Below are 14,459 nucleotides of genomic sequence, written 5' to 3' on the forward strand. Positions count from 1 at the left end.
GGCCTTAGACAAAAACGGCGACTGTTTTAAGTATCTATGTGGGCAATTCCCAGCTCTTTCATAAGCAAAACGTAAAGAACACATTTTTGTTGGGCCTCAGATTAGGAAATTGACTTCGGATGAACAGTTCAAAAAGACAACAAGGAACGTTGAAAAAGAAGTGTGGATTGCCTTTAAAGATGTTATTGAAAAAGTTTTAAGAAACGACAAGGACCCAAAATACGAAAATATTGTTATTACATGCTCTATAAATTCAAAGAATTGGGTTGTAATATGAGCTTGAAAGTTCATTTTTTACACTAACATATTGACTATTTCCCTGAAAATCTCGGTGCCGTCAGAACAAAGGAAGTGATTTCATCAAGACATCAAGGAAATGGAGAGTAGGTATCAGAGAAGGTGGAACATCAGCATGATAGTTGATAAACTGCTGGTCATTGAAACAAGATGCTCCAGACGCAATACATAAAAGACCACAACACGTTGTTTTGAGACTAAAAGACGTAGATTTCACAAAAAAAAATCTAGAAGAATGAGGATGAATATTCGTTTGACATCAATGTTCTTCCCTTTTCTTCAGTTTGTTTTTATTTTTGTTAACAAATATAATAATATAAAATGTCCATTGTGATAAACGAAATAATTATTTCATCTGAGTTAGAGATTTTTTTAATCCCGATTTGTAAAAAAAATCCTTACGTGATGAAAAAAAATTAACATTATTTTCGAAATCTGCGTAGCTGAATCATAGAAAATTCGTTATTAGAACCAAAACAACTTTATGAAGTTTACATTTACAGGCCTGTATTATTAGTGACAGCCCCAGCATTTTGTTTTCACCGTCGTACAACATTATCTCGCTGATGAAATCTGTGACAGATCAACTGAAGACAATCGCGTTATATATGAGACACAACAAGTCACAAATTATACACATCGCGCTTATTGTCACGTTTTGCTTTATTACATTACGTTTCATGACTTTAACATAATGTGGCACAAAGACCTATTCGAACTAGAACAGTTTGTTTTTTGGAATTTCGCGCAAAGCTACACGAGGGCTATCTGCGCTAGCCGTCCCTAATTTAGCAGTGTAAGACTAGAGGGAAGGCAGCTAGTCATCACCACCCACCGCCAACTCCTGGGCTACTCTTTTACCAACGAATAGTGGGATTGACCGTCACATTATAACGCCCCCACGGCTGAAAGGGCGAGCATGTTTGATGGTATGCGGATTCGAACCCGCGACCCTCAGATTGTGAGTCGAGCGCCTTATCCACCTGGCCATGCCGGGCACGAACTAGAATAGTTCATTTGTTTTGTGTATGGCTAGGCTACTAATGCTATCTACCGCCGTCCTTAATTTTTAACTGGTGAACAGAGGGAAGGCAACCGTCCGGCAGTACCCACCGTCAACACTCGGACAATTCTTTTACCAATGAACTGTAGAAAGTACCGTCACATTATAACGCCCGCACGCTGAAAAAAGTGAGCATTTTCGGCGCCGGGTTTCGATCATTCGACCCGCAGATTGCGAGTCAAGAGCCCTAACCATCAGACCAAACAGAGTAAGACAAGCCATACCTACACTGGTTCCGTTTCCAGACCATAATACTCATTACTTCACATTCAAATTGGATTAACTTATTAATAGGACACTCATCCGTAATGTATTCCGTCACTTCCGAAACGAGCAGTCACGATAAATTTATTCATTCCGATAACTACATAAGTTTTGCCGAGAACATAGAACATAGAATCTAGAGTCAAAAACAAGATAAACATCATCCCGCAAAAAAAGTTTAAAAAAAAACAACCAGGCAAGGAACAACTGAAAAAAATGTTGCATGAAATATCTTCATGGTTCATGGTTGTATCATCTAACAAAGTAGTAGTTCATGGTAGTATCATCTAACAAAGGCAGTTATAATAGCCCAGGATCAACAGATCTATTAATATCATATAGACAAGACCTGGCAAAAAAAAAAACGTTTCGACAATATTCACGAAGAAAAATCTAATAACTCGCAAATTAATAGCACGCTAGCACAAAGGTACTAGAAACACTAAGTAAGAATGAGGAATGATACAAAAATTTATCTGTACTCTACGTTATAATCCTGAGTCAGCTGGGGGAAATCGACAGAAAGTATAATATTTCTTATCAGAAATAACAGCTTTGAAAGCTTCTAAAACTTTGAATATTTCTGATACATAAATCATTGTAGATATCGTTATTTGAAGAATCTTTGTTATACTAGTATTTACAGTAAACATTGAAACTATCTTTATAATATTCTACAAAGACTATTAAGATCTTTTGTGTAAACACGTAATATGAATATAAATTGGCACATATATCTATGAGGATGTAGTAATTGCATTTATATATCATTTTCTAAGAAAAACTTTAAAGACACAGCCACCTTTTCCTAACTGTTAGAGATCTTTAGTTTATTTAAAATATCTTATGTATTGCTTCAGTTCATTTAACTAGTGTTTTAAAATGTCATTTTCATACCTTTTAGAGCTTTGAGAACTATAGCTAAGGTTAGAGAAAATAACAATATATAATGTAATGCGTAACGTTTGTTCTTACTCACCTGTACCCTAGCATTTGTGTTCTTAGTTGACTTTTTGGACTCTTCGGATGAGCCGTTACCTCTTCCTGGGTTTTTGGAAATTTCGTTTGTGAACAAAATTCGGGCTATCAAACCATATAATACGCAAGACAGAACAAGAGGAAAGATGTAAAACAACACGAGATCAGCAAAAAAATAACCCAAGTACTGCTCTCTTGACAAGGCAAAAGTGCAAGATTCTTTCTTAGTATGGCCCATGTAGAAGATGGGTTTTATCTTGGTGAGGAAAAGCCAAGGAGAGCAGTAAAGACAAGCAAACGCCCAGACTCCAACAATGATCTTCTTAGCTCTACTGACAGTACAGACCATCTGGGCTCGCATCGGATGACAAATAGCGATATATCGTTCAACTGTAAAGGCCGTGATAGACAAGGATGAGACGTTGATTCCTAAATACTGGAGAAAGATGAAGAGCGCACATCCTACTCTTCCCCAGATCCATTCATCACCGAGTAAAAAATACGATAAGATTTCATTTGGGACTGATGCTGTCAGAACCATCAGGTCGGCAATCGACAGACTAACCAGATAACAATTGGTCGGAGTCCGCATGCTGCGTGTCTTTCTCACAACAATAACGACCATGATGTTTCCTAAAACGCCCACCGAAAATATAATGCCTTGAAAAAACGTACCAATTATCCTGTAGTTACGGGAATAATAAGAAGGATCCCGATATGTTGTGGAAGCCAAGAAGTCTTGGTTGTAAGAATCTGACGAGACATTAGAATCGGTGATGTTAACCAAATCGTAGTGAATCGTATTCCACGAGCCTTCACTACTATCTAATAAGAGCGAAGGGGGTGTGACCATAGACATTTTGTTTTATCTTTTTTGTGTGTTTCTCTTGCTTGTTTATTCTTACTTGCTTATTTCTGGAACCGTTTAAACCCGGACAGAGAGAAGTTTGGAAATGTATTTACTGGTCTATTATTATTATTTCGAAACTATTTTTCAATCTACTAGTTCTAATGACTATTGAACTTTCTTAAGTGAAAAACGTAAACCAAGAAATTAAGCACTCAACTGTTATGACACATGCAGTGTGACAATGTCGTTAGACAAAAATAATTGCACATAAGATGTAAGAGTTTTCTCTACGTTCCACCCTAGAATTACGTGTACTCTATTTGCTCTAAGCACATCAAACGACTCGAGAAAACACTTGTGACTTCTCGCACGAAGTGAAACATTAGACTAGCAGGCTGTTGGATGGTCACCACATTCTCGTCGCTTCCTGTTCGGAGTTTACTACACTACGAGCGAGCTACTGCGCACATTGAAGTTTCCATGGAAACGGATAAAAGAGACCATGCTTTTCGCCAAAGGGTTCGACTCTCCTACGACTATGAAATAGTTTGATAAACATAATTTGCCTTTCAATATTTCCTTTTCACCTAAAAGGTAGCCTAGTGTTTAACTTATATGAGTCCGTTCAGTTAGACCCTCTGGAATCGTTACTTCTCATTGTATTGTTCTTTTGAGTTATATATTTGTGTGTTTTCGTTGCTTCTTGTCACTTATGAAAAGAAAATTTTCACTGGGATCCCTTTAGCTTATTTTAGAAGTTTTAAAGTTTATATACGTTTTATACCTTGGGAGCCATATTAATATGCTATTGCACACGTTTCTTGAAACCCAAAATAAGGTACTTTCAGATTATTTGTAGCTGTTCATGAGAAATGATGATAATGTGATATATTTTCTGAGAAGCCCGATTTTTGTTTATTGGTGTCTATGTCGTTAAATATACTCATTAATAATGTATTTTATGCAAGTTGAACTGATATCACAGATAGATATATGTTGTAAAAAAAAAACGTTACTTCGTTACAACATTTCTTCAGTAAAATGCAAGAGCCAGACGAAACTTCAAATTTGAAATGTTCAAGCACGTGTTATTGCGAAAGGAAATAAATAACACATATATTTAGATAGTTTAGCCTATTTGACAAAATTTAACTCATACAAATCAGTAAGTAATACATATGTCATTATATTTTTCGACTATTCTAAGAGATATCTGATATTCTATATTCTAGTAATTTTAGAGATAATTACATATGAGAGAGACATTATTACAATAAATAATGATGGCACACTAAAGGCACTGAAGCTCAAATGAACTTCTGGAATGTTTGATATAGCAGATAAGTTTGAATAAAAGTTAGTACATTATTACGTTGCAAGATCTTGTTAAAATCAGCCTGCAAGAAAAAAGTGCTTCTTAGCATGTGTACCATAATACACTCAATTATTTTAGGGAACAACTACTAATTAAATATTACTGCAGGGAATATGAGCAAAAAGAGTTCGGTATTGATTCGTATTTGAAATCATTAGAAATGTTTTCCCTTACAAAACATTTAAATTATTACGTCGCATATTGACTAGGAACCTTTATAACAAAAATTATAAGTATGAGGTCCTTATTAAAATTATTCTTTTTTGGGGGCAAATATATTCTATTCTAATTTAAAGAAGGTATTAGTATTCGTTTTAAATTAAGGAAACTTTGAGAACGTTTGTCTGTGCAATCTACGACATCAAACAAACAATGTATGAAAGACTATATTAAACTAGAGCAGGTAAATTGCTAAAACGAGTGATTGCTAATATACATCAATTAGGTTATCATAGCTCTCCTAAACTGGTTCTATTAACACCTCACTTTCCAAGTTAGTCACGACATTGACGAAGAAATCCGAACTATCGTTATGTATATGAACGCTTAGAATAACTAATTATTCTGATGTTTATATAAAAAATTGTTTAGATTAACGGACAGTATTACTTAACGTTAATTATGTATATAAAAATCATAAAAAGTAAAAATAATGAAAACTCATCATTATAATTATTTTTAAACCTCTTGAGCCTCTATGTTTGTCAAGCTTTAGAGTATGACAGTAAATTAATTAGAGTTAATAGTTTTTACTTTTTTATTTGTAAGTCTATGATTACTGATACGACGTCGTTGGCAATTTAACTATACAGTGTTGGAGATAAAGAATTCTCATATTTCTATTAGTTTATATCAAATTCTTATTCTTCTATCACTGTATTTCAAATTTCTGAATTTTTAAAATGTGTATTATATACCTGAATTTATATTTAACGTTTTTAAAATGGTCATAATTAAACTATAGGAGCCAAACCGTTAGCAATCACGTTTGAAATCGATGCATAGAAATGAGTGGTTTGCAAACGCATTTTTTTTCATCTTCTTCTTCACAGTTATTTTGAAACCAAACTTCTTGTTTCGATCAGTAACATTTTCCAGAATAATCGGTCCTGAGCTGCTCGCAAACATAAGTATAAACAGTTAAAAAATAGTAACTCCATTAACTTCCAATCTAAACAATGAATCTAAAACATGTTTTTTAAATTACAGTTATAAATATTTATAAATTTTAAAGCATATTAAATCATCTAGAAAGACCTAACTGTTGTTCTTGGTTTGTGAATGAAAATACCGTAATGCATGAAAAACGTTATTGAATGCTTTATAAATTTTGACTCGTTCAATGTTAATTCTTACTTTTGGTTTTTATAATGAGTCTATTTATTCGGAATAATCTTACATTGAACTACTTTTAATTTAATTTTACATGCAAACGTTTTCTATAGACCTATGTTTACCATAAGATAACATAATTCATTTATATGAAATAGTAAGCCGTTTATGGTTTTATATATAACTAACGAGACCTAACGCATAAACATATTGGAATCTGTGAAAAAATGTGTTTTCTCAAGTATTATTTACTTATGTTCAAAACGTACTACAATTAATTTTGATATTCAGTGTTTTTCTTTATAATGTGTTGGGTGTTGTTTAGATATATTTAATTTGCTTCATACCTATATAACCACGTTCTTAATTTCTGTGTAATTTCAAATATATATTACACTCCATTTAAGAGGTCACTATATACGCACGTTGAGCTTCTGTTGCTAGTAATCAAAGATATAAGTGCGGCTTAGAATCTCGAAGTATGCTTAAGATACTTAGAATCTCGAAGTATACTTAAGATACAATTAGGAGACCACACCTAGTTTGTTATCGTATTTATATTCCAGAGAGCATAAGAATTATCAATTAAGTTAACACGTTGAAGATAGACAGGAATGATTTGAAAATTTACTTTTAGTAGATAAGACTTACTAAGTTCCTTTCGTGCAATACTCATAAGAATATATATATATACACCTGTTATTTTCCAGTTTTAAGTTTTTATTTTTTGGTGTTTTTCCGTGTACAAAATTCAGTATTCGTGTACATTGTTTAAAAAACAATTTTGACTTTCTTTAAAGATTCATTTTCAGTTAGATTCGTGGCCTGTAAGTAAAAAAATTAAATTTATTTATTTGCTATATCTATAAATATTTCTTTGTCATAATTCATATTCATAAGCGACAACTAATTCAAAAATAATCGAAACATGATTTATGCTTTGTAAGTCTGTAAATTTATCACTGGCTCAACATGAGCAACTGAATTACCTGCTTAACATTAAAAATAATGGTGGGGCTACATGGAATATTTAAAATACAAAGTATGTATCAGAAAAAAAGGTTAACTTTAATATTTCGGTAATTTTCATTAGTGAAACTTGCTATGAATATACAATTTTTTCGTTTCAAATGGTGAGTTTCCAGACTTAAAACTCTTAAATCCGGTGTCCGATTACCCTATGAGGACTGAGTGCAGATAACCCATTGTGTAGCTTTGGGCTAACAACAGAAACAAAGAATGATTGAATATATTTTATACTGAATTTGTGTAATTGGTTCCTAGAATAACTATAATCTTAATTTTAAAATTATCAAGTTCATCTGAATATTAACTTCTTGAGTTATTTCTAACAGAATGTCTAATTTCAAAATTTGCCTTATTGTGAGAAAAAAATGAGATTAATTGAACGAAGGTCATAAGCAAGCTCGTGTTATTGTTTAACAGTTGGAGAAACCTCGTTTAAACGTACGTAATTCAAATTGAATTATTGTTTAGATTATAATTTTGCCGTAATGTTCTTCTTCTCAAAGCGGATACATGTATGTTGATGACGTTTTCAAAGTGAATAAGATGCTGTATTGCCGTCTCCCTTCAAAACAATTGGCTTCAGTCATAAGGTATACGGAATGAATAATACACTACGTCAAAAGACCTGGCTTTAATAATCTCTCTGCCATCCGTTAGCGCCCACGACAGAAGGTCTGTGAAACTTACACAGCGGGAAGACTGAAAACAATCCCTCTGTTCTCTAACTATAAACGTCAGTACTATCAAACGTTGCAATCGTGAGCACCTAAAATATTCTATACTTGTAATGCCTTGCCTGGAATTATATACGATAACAAGCTGCAGAATTAAATTTCAATTATATGTCCTGGAATATTAGTTCTCGAGTGTTCATTATACATTCTGCATAACACAGATCAATAAGCGCAAATAAGTAAAGATGTGTAGAAACACAAAATATCTCATTTACAGGCACGTTTAATCAAAATTGTTGACGTGTTCTATTGTCGATTCTGCGCTTTTTTTTCGTACTTGTAAAAATAGCTTGATTTATGACTCAGATGGGAACAGTATCTATTTTTTTAAATAGACAAAAATACAAGACCCTATAACTTGAGCGCTTTCGAGAGGTGGACCTATCTTCATTAGTTTGCTCCTCCTGAAGAAAGATCCATCCAACTTTCTAAAGCGCTCTGGTTATAGAGTTTTGTCTTAAATTAATTTTTGAACCTATGTGTTTTTTTTGTGTTGTTGTTTTTTTTTCAAATAGAAATATAAATCTGAAAATCAGATCAAACATTAAAAACGAATAAAGTACCTTTGTAATTATCGAGTTTTTTACATGTTGTTGTTAGATGTAGCCATTTAATGTGTTTTTCATAAGGTTCGTATCGTATAGTTCAGGTTCAAACGTTACTTTTTTTACACATGTAATTATTGAAATTACCTTCTATGCACGTATTCAATGCGGATACATGAATGTTGATGTTTTTAAAGTGAGTATCATGATGTATTATCATTACATGTTAGAATAACTACTAATTTATATGTACATTTTTATCAGTGACTCATTAGAGTACTCTTTTCTGCTTAGACAAGCCCATAAAACATGAAACGCTAAAATATATGATATACTGTAAAATAATTTACAAAAATATAGAAAAGTTAAAACACAGAAATGGTATGATTCAAGTGATGTTATACTTAATTCTTAACGATTTGTTTTTTCATTTTCTTATATTATTTTCGAATTTCTCCCTGGTTACGATGCCAAAATCTAGTGTTCGATTCTCCGCAGTAGACAGACTACAGGTAGCCCGGTGTGTAGCTTTCCACAAAGTAAACAAAAAAAACGACTTCTCCTTGGTAGCGAACCACCAGGCGTATGCACACCTAGAAAAATTATTTCAACACTGCCTATGACCACTGTCAAGGTTTCTACGATATTTCTCTTAGAAAAAATGACGACCGAACTCATATTACCATAAAAAAAAACTTAACGTGCCTTAGAAGGGAAAAAAGAAATTACTCAGCTTATTGTTATAGTTTCTTGTTACAGTAGTTATCAACATTTTTATTTTGTTTAAAGTTATCCCTGTTTAGCTGTTAAAATATTTAAATTGGAGTTGATTAAATTAGCACCAGAAGAATATTAAATAAAAGAACTGTGCATCGCCTGTAAAGATTTTTTAAAACTTATTATATAATTTTCACAAAGAGCAAAGAAAACCCTAAAATTTCTGTTAAATCCAATTCAGTTTCTTCAAGAGTAATCTAGATAATAATAAATACACTATACATAGAAAACATTTTCACTACACATATATATGTACGTTGTGTACATTGAGTGATAAATACACTATACATAGAAAACATTTTCACTACACATATATATGTACGTTGTGTACATTGAGTGATAAATACACTATACATAGAAAACATTTCTCACTACACATATATATGTACGTTGTGTACATTGAGTGATATCAAAAGATCTTAACAATAATTTCTCATCAAATACTGAAAATAGAGTAAAACATTTATTTAAAATTGAAAACTCCCAACGTCTCATAAAATAGGTACCTTACTGATATCTTTGGACTTTTTTTAATATCTCTGTTTCTATTTTTTATAAGTTCTTGTAAAATGTTCATGGGATGGTAGCTATAGGAAATACACAAATTAATAGAACCGTCATTTTTAGATGGTTTCTTACAAATGATTAAAGCTTTGTAAATCATTTCAAAATATGCTATGAAGTTTAGTTAAAATATAACACTTGATAACGTATACGTTAATTAGTGTCCGCTGCAGTGCTATCGCTTTTTTTTTAAGAATGGTAAAAAAGCACCAAATATAACGGCGCTTGTGAAATGTTATCTTGCCTGTACGCTACCGTTTCTGAAAGCTCTTATCAAGGCATGTGGGACCAAACGTTTACTCTATATAGACCTCACTTGACAAACCATCACTTGATCACTCAGTATGTGGCTAGTATTGCTTTAGCCACTCAACGATAAACACACATTGATGTGGAGTTCATACTACATCTGTATTATTGTTTCTAGCACCACCACAGGCATTTCTTTGTCCCTCTGTATTATTGTGTATAAGTTTCTAGCTCCACCACAGACATTTCTTTGTCTCTTCCAACACTACCGAGCAGGTGTTGAGAACTGGTGTTCTTCTGACTAGAATAATACAGATGATTAAATGATAATACTCTACAGTGCTGAGAATATTGGAAGAAGCTAAAGATTGTTTCAAGGGGGGTATCATGTAAAAAACAGGTAATATATGTTAATATTAAGTCGCCAAGAAATTAATGTCGCTTTGTTTAGATGATAAAACCAGAACAACTTATATATCAAAACAAAACATTTATTAAATGAAATAGTCTCCATTCTTATCGATGATGCTTTTCCATCTTACAATCAGGTTTTTAATGCCCTGATTAAAGAAATCACTTGACATTGAAGCCAAAAACATGTCAATGTCCTCTTTAGCATATTCTACATTTGCATACGTTTTCCCATTAAGATGATGTTGCAGCGAACGAAAAATATGATATTTTGATGGTGCCATATCTGGAGAATATGGTGGGTGGGGAGAACTTCCCAACCCAACTTCATAATCTTGTGTTGCGTCAAACGTGCCACATGTGGAAGTGCATTGTGGTAGAGAAGAAGAACACCTTTCCAATTGAAGGGCGTTTCTGATGAAGGGCTTGATTTAAACGTTCCATTTGCTGACTATAAATTTCTGTATTGACATTTTTCTGTAGATTGAGGAGTTCGAAATGAGTTACTTCTTTAGTGTCCCACCAAATGCAAAGCATCACTTTCTGCGGATGGAATCCAGGTTTCGGGGTCGGAAGTGGTTTTTGTCTAGTACTAAGCCATTATTTTTGGCATTTAATATTCGCAAAGAGAATTCATTTTTTCACCACCAGTGACAATTCAGTCCAAAAATGGTTCATGCGCATTACGCGCCAGAAGAGACGAAGCAACGTTCACACGTTGGAAACAATGATCATCGGAGAGTTCGTGAGGCACCCAAACATCTTCTTTACGGAGTTCTACCATATTCCTTAGATGTTCACGTATTGTTTCATGAGAGACATACAATTTGAGGGCCATTTCACGAGTGTGTTGCCTTGGGTTGTACTCAACAGAGTATCAATATCAATTCCAACATGTCAGCCCCTGTCATCACAGTTTTAAAGGTTAAAGTTACCTGAATGAAATTTACTGAACCATCGTTGACACATACGAACGTTCAAAACATTTCCATAAACTTCTTTGAGGCGTTGTTTCCCTTTTTGTATTCAAACAGCATTACATGCCAAATGTGTGTCTCGTAATGTGCCATCACTATAAGGGATTAGAGTGTACTAAACTTCACACTTTATACAGGCTACACTAACGTGACGTTTAGACGGTTCGTTTAACTATTATACATTAATATTTAACGACCTAATATTTTCCTTGCTCATTCTATCATACAAGAAACAGGATTACGATAATGATGGTAATAATGGCTAATAAATATAGGCAGAGTTTAATTAAATACCTAAAAGAGTGTCGATCTGCTAAACATAAATACGGAATAAAATAATTTCGTTTGGAAAGGAATACCATAAAAATGAGTTGAACACTGAACACAATTTACTGTGCTAAAAATATATATTCATATACAAGGAATATGATACAAGTTTAACCAGCTGGCGTACGCTCTAGAAAGACATGAATAATCCAAACCCCAACTCCATATGCACCAGGGTTGTAAGGGTGTATATTAAGTTTGGTATAGATCAATATAATAGTATAGAAGCATAGAGGAGCTCGGATCAGAGTACTGATCGCCTATGTCAATCCCAGAGGGTGAAAAGTCCTAAGGGTACATGCCAGGTTTAATGACAATTGGTCAAGCGGTTGGCCAGTAATATGCAGACACACAAACAAATATTTTTGTCAAATAATAATGTAGATTAACACCAAGAAACATTGCCACCTAGACTACTTGATACTGCTGCACTGTGCATTTCACTTGAAATAGTTTAGTATATGTATATAAAAACGGAAGTTAAGATTTTGATATTAAAGCATAATAGTGTTGTTTCTAGGTATTTCATATCTAGCTGTAAAACTTTGTAGTATGATCTCACAGTAGTACTAGAAAGTACAGCTATCTCGTGCATAGTTGCAAAGACTCATCTATCTTCTGTTCAGTTCTGTTTTCGCTTGTGCCCGTAAACAAGAAGGGAAAAAACTGTAGTCTGTAAACCAGAAGTCATCTAGTCAAGTATCATCACCAGACACTCTAATCAGATATTTAAACAAACACAGAAACATGTGATGGGCCAACTCCTTACTTGCCCACTAAGGTCCTAACTCATTCCTTGTAAAATTCTGAAATTGGACTTTTACACCCAGAAAAATACCCATGAACAGCTTGATACGTTTGACCTCTACATCGTAACGTATGGTGTTTAAGTAACAATGGATCGATTATTTACTCAGTGCTCCCAATTATGATCATTAAAGGTGAGACAGTGAGGTCATTAATTAAAATCGAACGTGCAATAACATCCCAGATAATTACAGAAGTAATATTCGGAAAATCGTTTGTCAGTTCTTGTAAGTAACAATCAAAACAGCGTTCTTTGTTATTTTCAGAACAGTTTTTGTTCAAGCAATTGATGATATAAATAGCGTTTATACAACTAGTACTATAACTATCGTATCCCAGCCGTCCTGACGAGCCCTGGTATTAAGCGAAAGGCCTTTTTGGCACTGGATATGGCAGATATAGTGTGCTCAACATATTAGTACCGATTTTTCTTTGCTTTCTCTCATAAGGTTTTATAATTCTGCCTTTTAGCAGTTGAAATTTATGATCGGGTACATATGAACCCTAGGGACTCTGAGCTGGACTTTTAACCCGCATATAGGATGTTGTTCATAATATAATTTCCATTTTCATGACTCTTCATTCTTAGAGTTGAAACTCAGTGAATTTTTAAGTTTAATAATCCATTCGTCATAATATCTTTAAACATAAGGAGGCATAAGAGCTTGCCCATAAATACAGACTTTTAAGAAGCCATAATATGTTAGCCTAGTGTTATTAGCTAAATATATCGGCATAAACTGGACATATAAAGAATTATAAAGAATAGTTCGATTTTTTTCAATGAATCGTGAGCGTTCAGAGTTATATACAGAATTAAAACACATTGAAACAAGTTCATAGATGAAACTTATAACCTTAAGAACCGGGTTTCGATACCTGTGGTGGGTGCTGTACAAATAGCCATCCCATTATGTAGCTCGTTCTTAACAACAACCAAACCATAGATGAAACTATTTTTAGAACTTAAAATTCAAATGTTTTCGAATTATGCACAAAGGAAATGCTCCTTCCAAATGCCCATAAGTAACCTAATAACATATATTTTTGTTTCCAATGAGTATAGGTAAGACGCACTTCAGATCTTCCTTAATGACTGGTAAATTACTTCCCATTATTTAATCGTAAAATAGAGAACTGTTTCTCTATTGATGGCGTTTTAGAATATTCGCGCATAGCCTTATAACGGGTACCTTCGATAGTCGTCTTAATATTTAACTGATGGACTAGAAGGAAGGTAGATAACCAATAGCACCCGCTATCACTCATATAACGCATCCATGGTTTCAAATGCGGTGCGCATTATTGAGGAAACAAAACTCACGCCATGAACCCTCAGGTTTACAGTCGAGCAGATATTATAAGTGAAATATGTACGTGCGTTTCTTGTATGCTCTGTAAATATGATCCACCATTTTAGTGTCTAGCATTTACGTTAAACATGCAATAACATTATCCTTTACTCCTTAAATCATATAATCTGGTAAATCATATTATCTCATAATCATTTGAATTCTACCGACTAATGTTTCAAATTGTACTATAGTAAGAAACCTTAACTAAATCATACATATCGTTTTCTGTCTTTATTTTAATTATAATGCTCGAATTGATAGTGTTATGAAAGAACTAAATATTCCAGCAACCCTTTTTTCAGTGTCAAGTGATAACTCATATAAAATAATATTTGTTTTAACTGTTATGCACTAGGTATTCCTTAAAGCTCATATATTAAATTCTGAATGATTTAATGTGAGACCTATCATTCCTGAAACATGATTTCAAGACCTAAGAGTACAGTGACAGCCAGAAAAACTTCTGCATTGAATTTGGAATGCTCTGTAGAGTTTCTTAGCAGTGAGGAGAAGGAAAATTATTAC

General features: G+C 33.4%; 1 protein-coding gene across 1 annotated transcript in view; it reads right to left on the minus strand.

Moving 5' to 3' along the window:
- The window catches only part of LOC106464449 (thyrotropin-releasing hormone receptor-like), a 64,030-nt gene extending 60,227 nt beyond the window's left edge, over positions 1–3,803 (minus strand). The window contains exon 1 of the mRNA XM_013924596.2: positions 2,604–3,803. Within this exon, the coding sequence (XP_013780050.1) occupies positions 2,604–3,461 (858 nt within the window). The 5' untranslated portion in view covers positions 3,462–3,803. The remainder of the gene's footprint in view (positions 1–2,603) is intronic.
- Positions 3,804–14,459: the final 10,656 nt, after the last annotated feature.

The sequence above is a fragment of the Limulus polyphemus genome, unplaced genomic scaffold, assembly GCF_000517525.1.
Source record: "Limulus polyphemus unplaced genomic scaffold, Limulus_polyphemus-2.1.2 Scaffold60, whole genome shotgun sequence".
In the NCBI taxonomy this organism is placed as follows: Eukaryota; Metazoa; Arthropoda; class Merostomata; order Xiphosura; family Limulidae; genus Limulus; species Limulus polyphemus.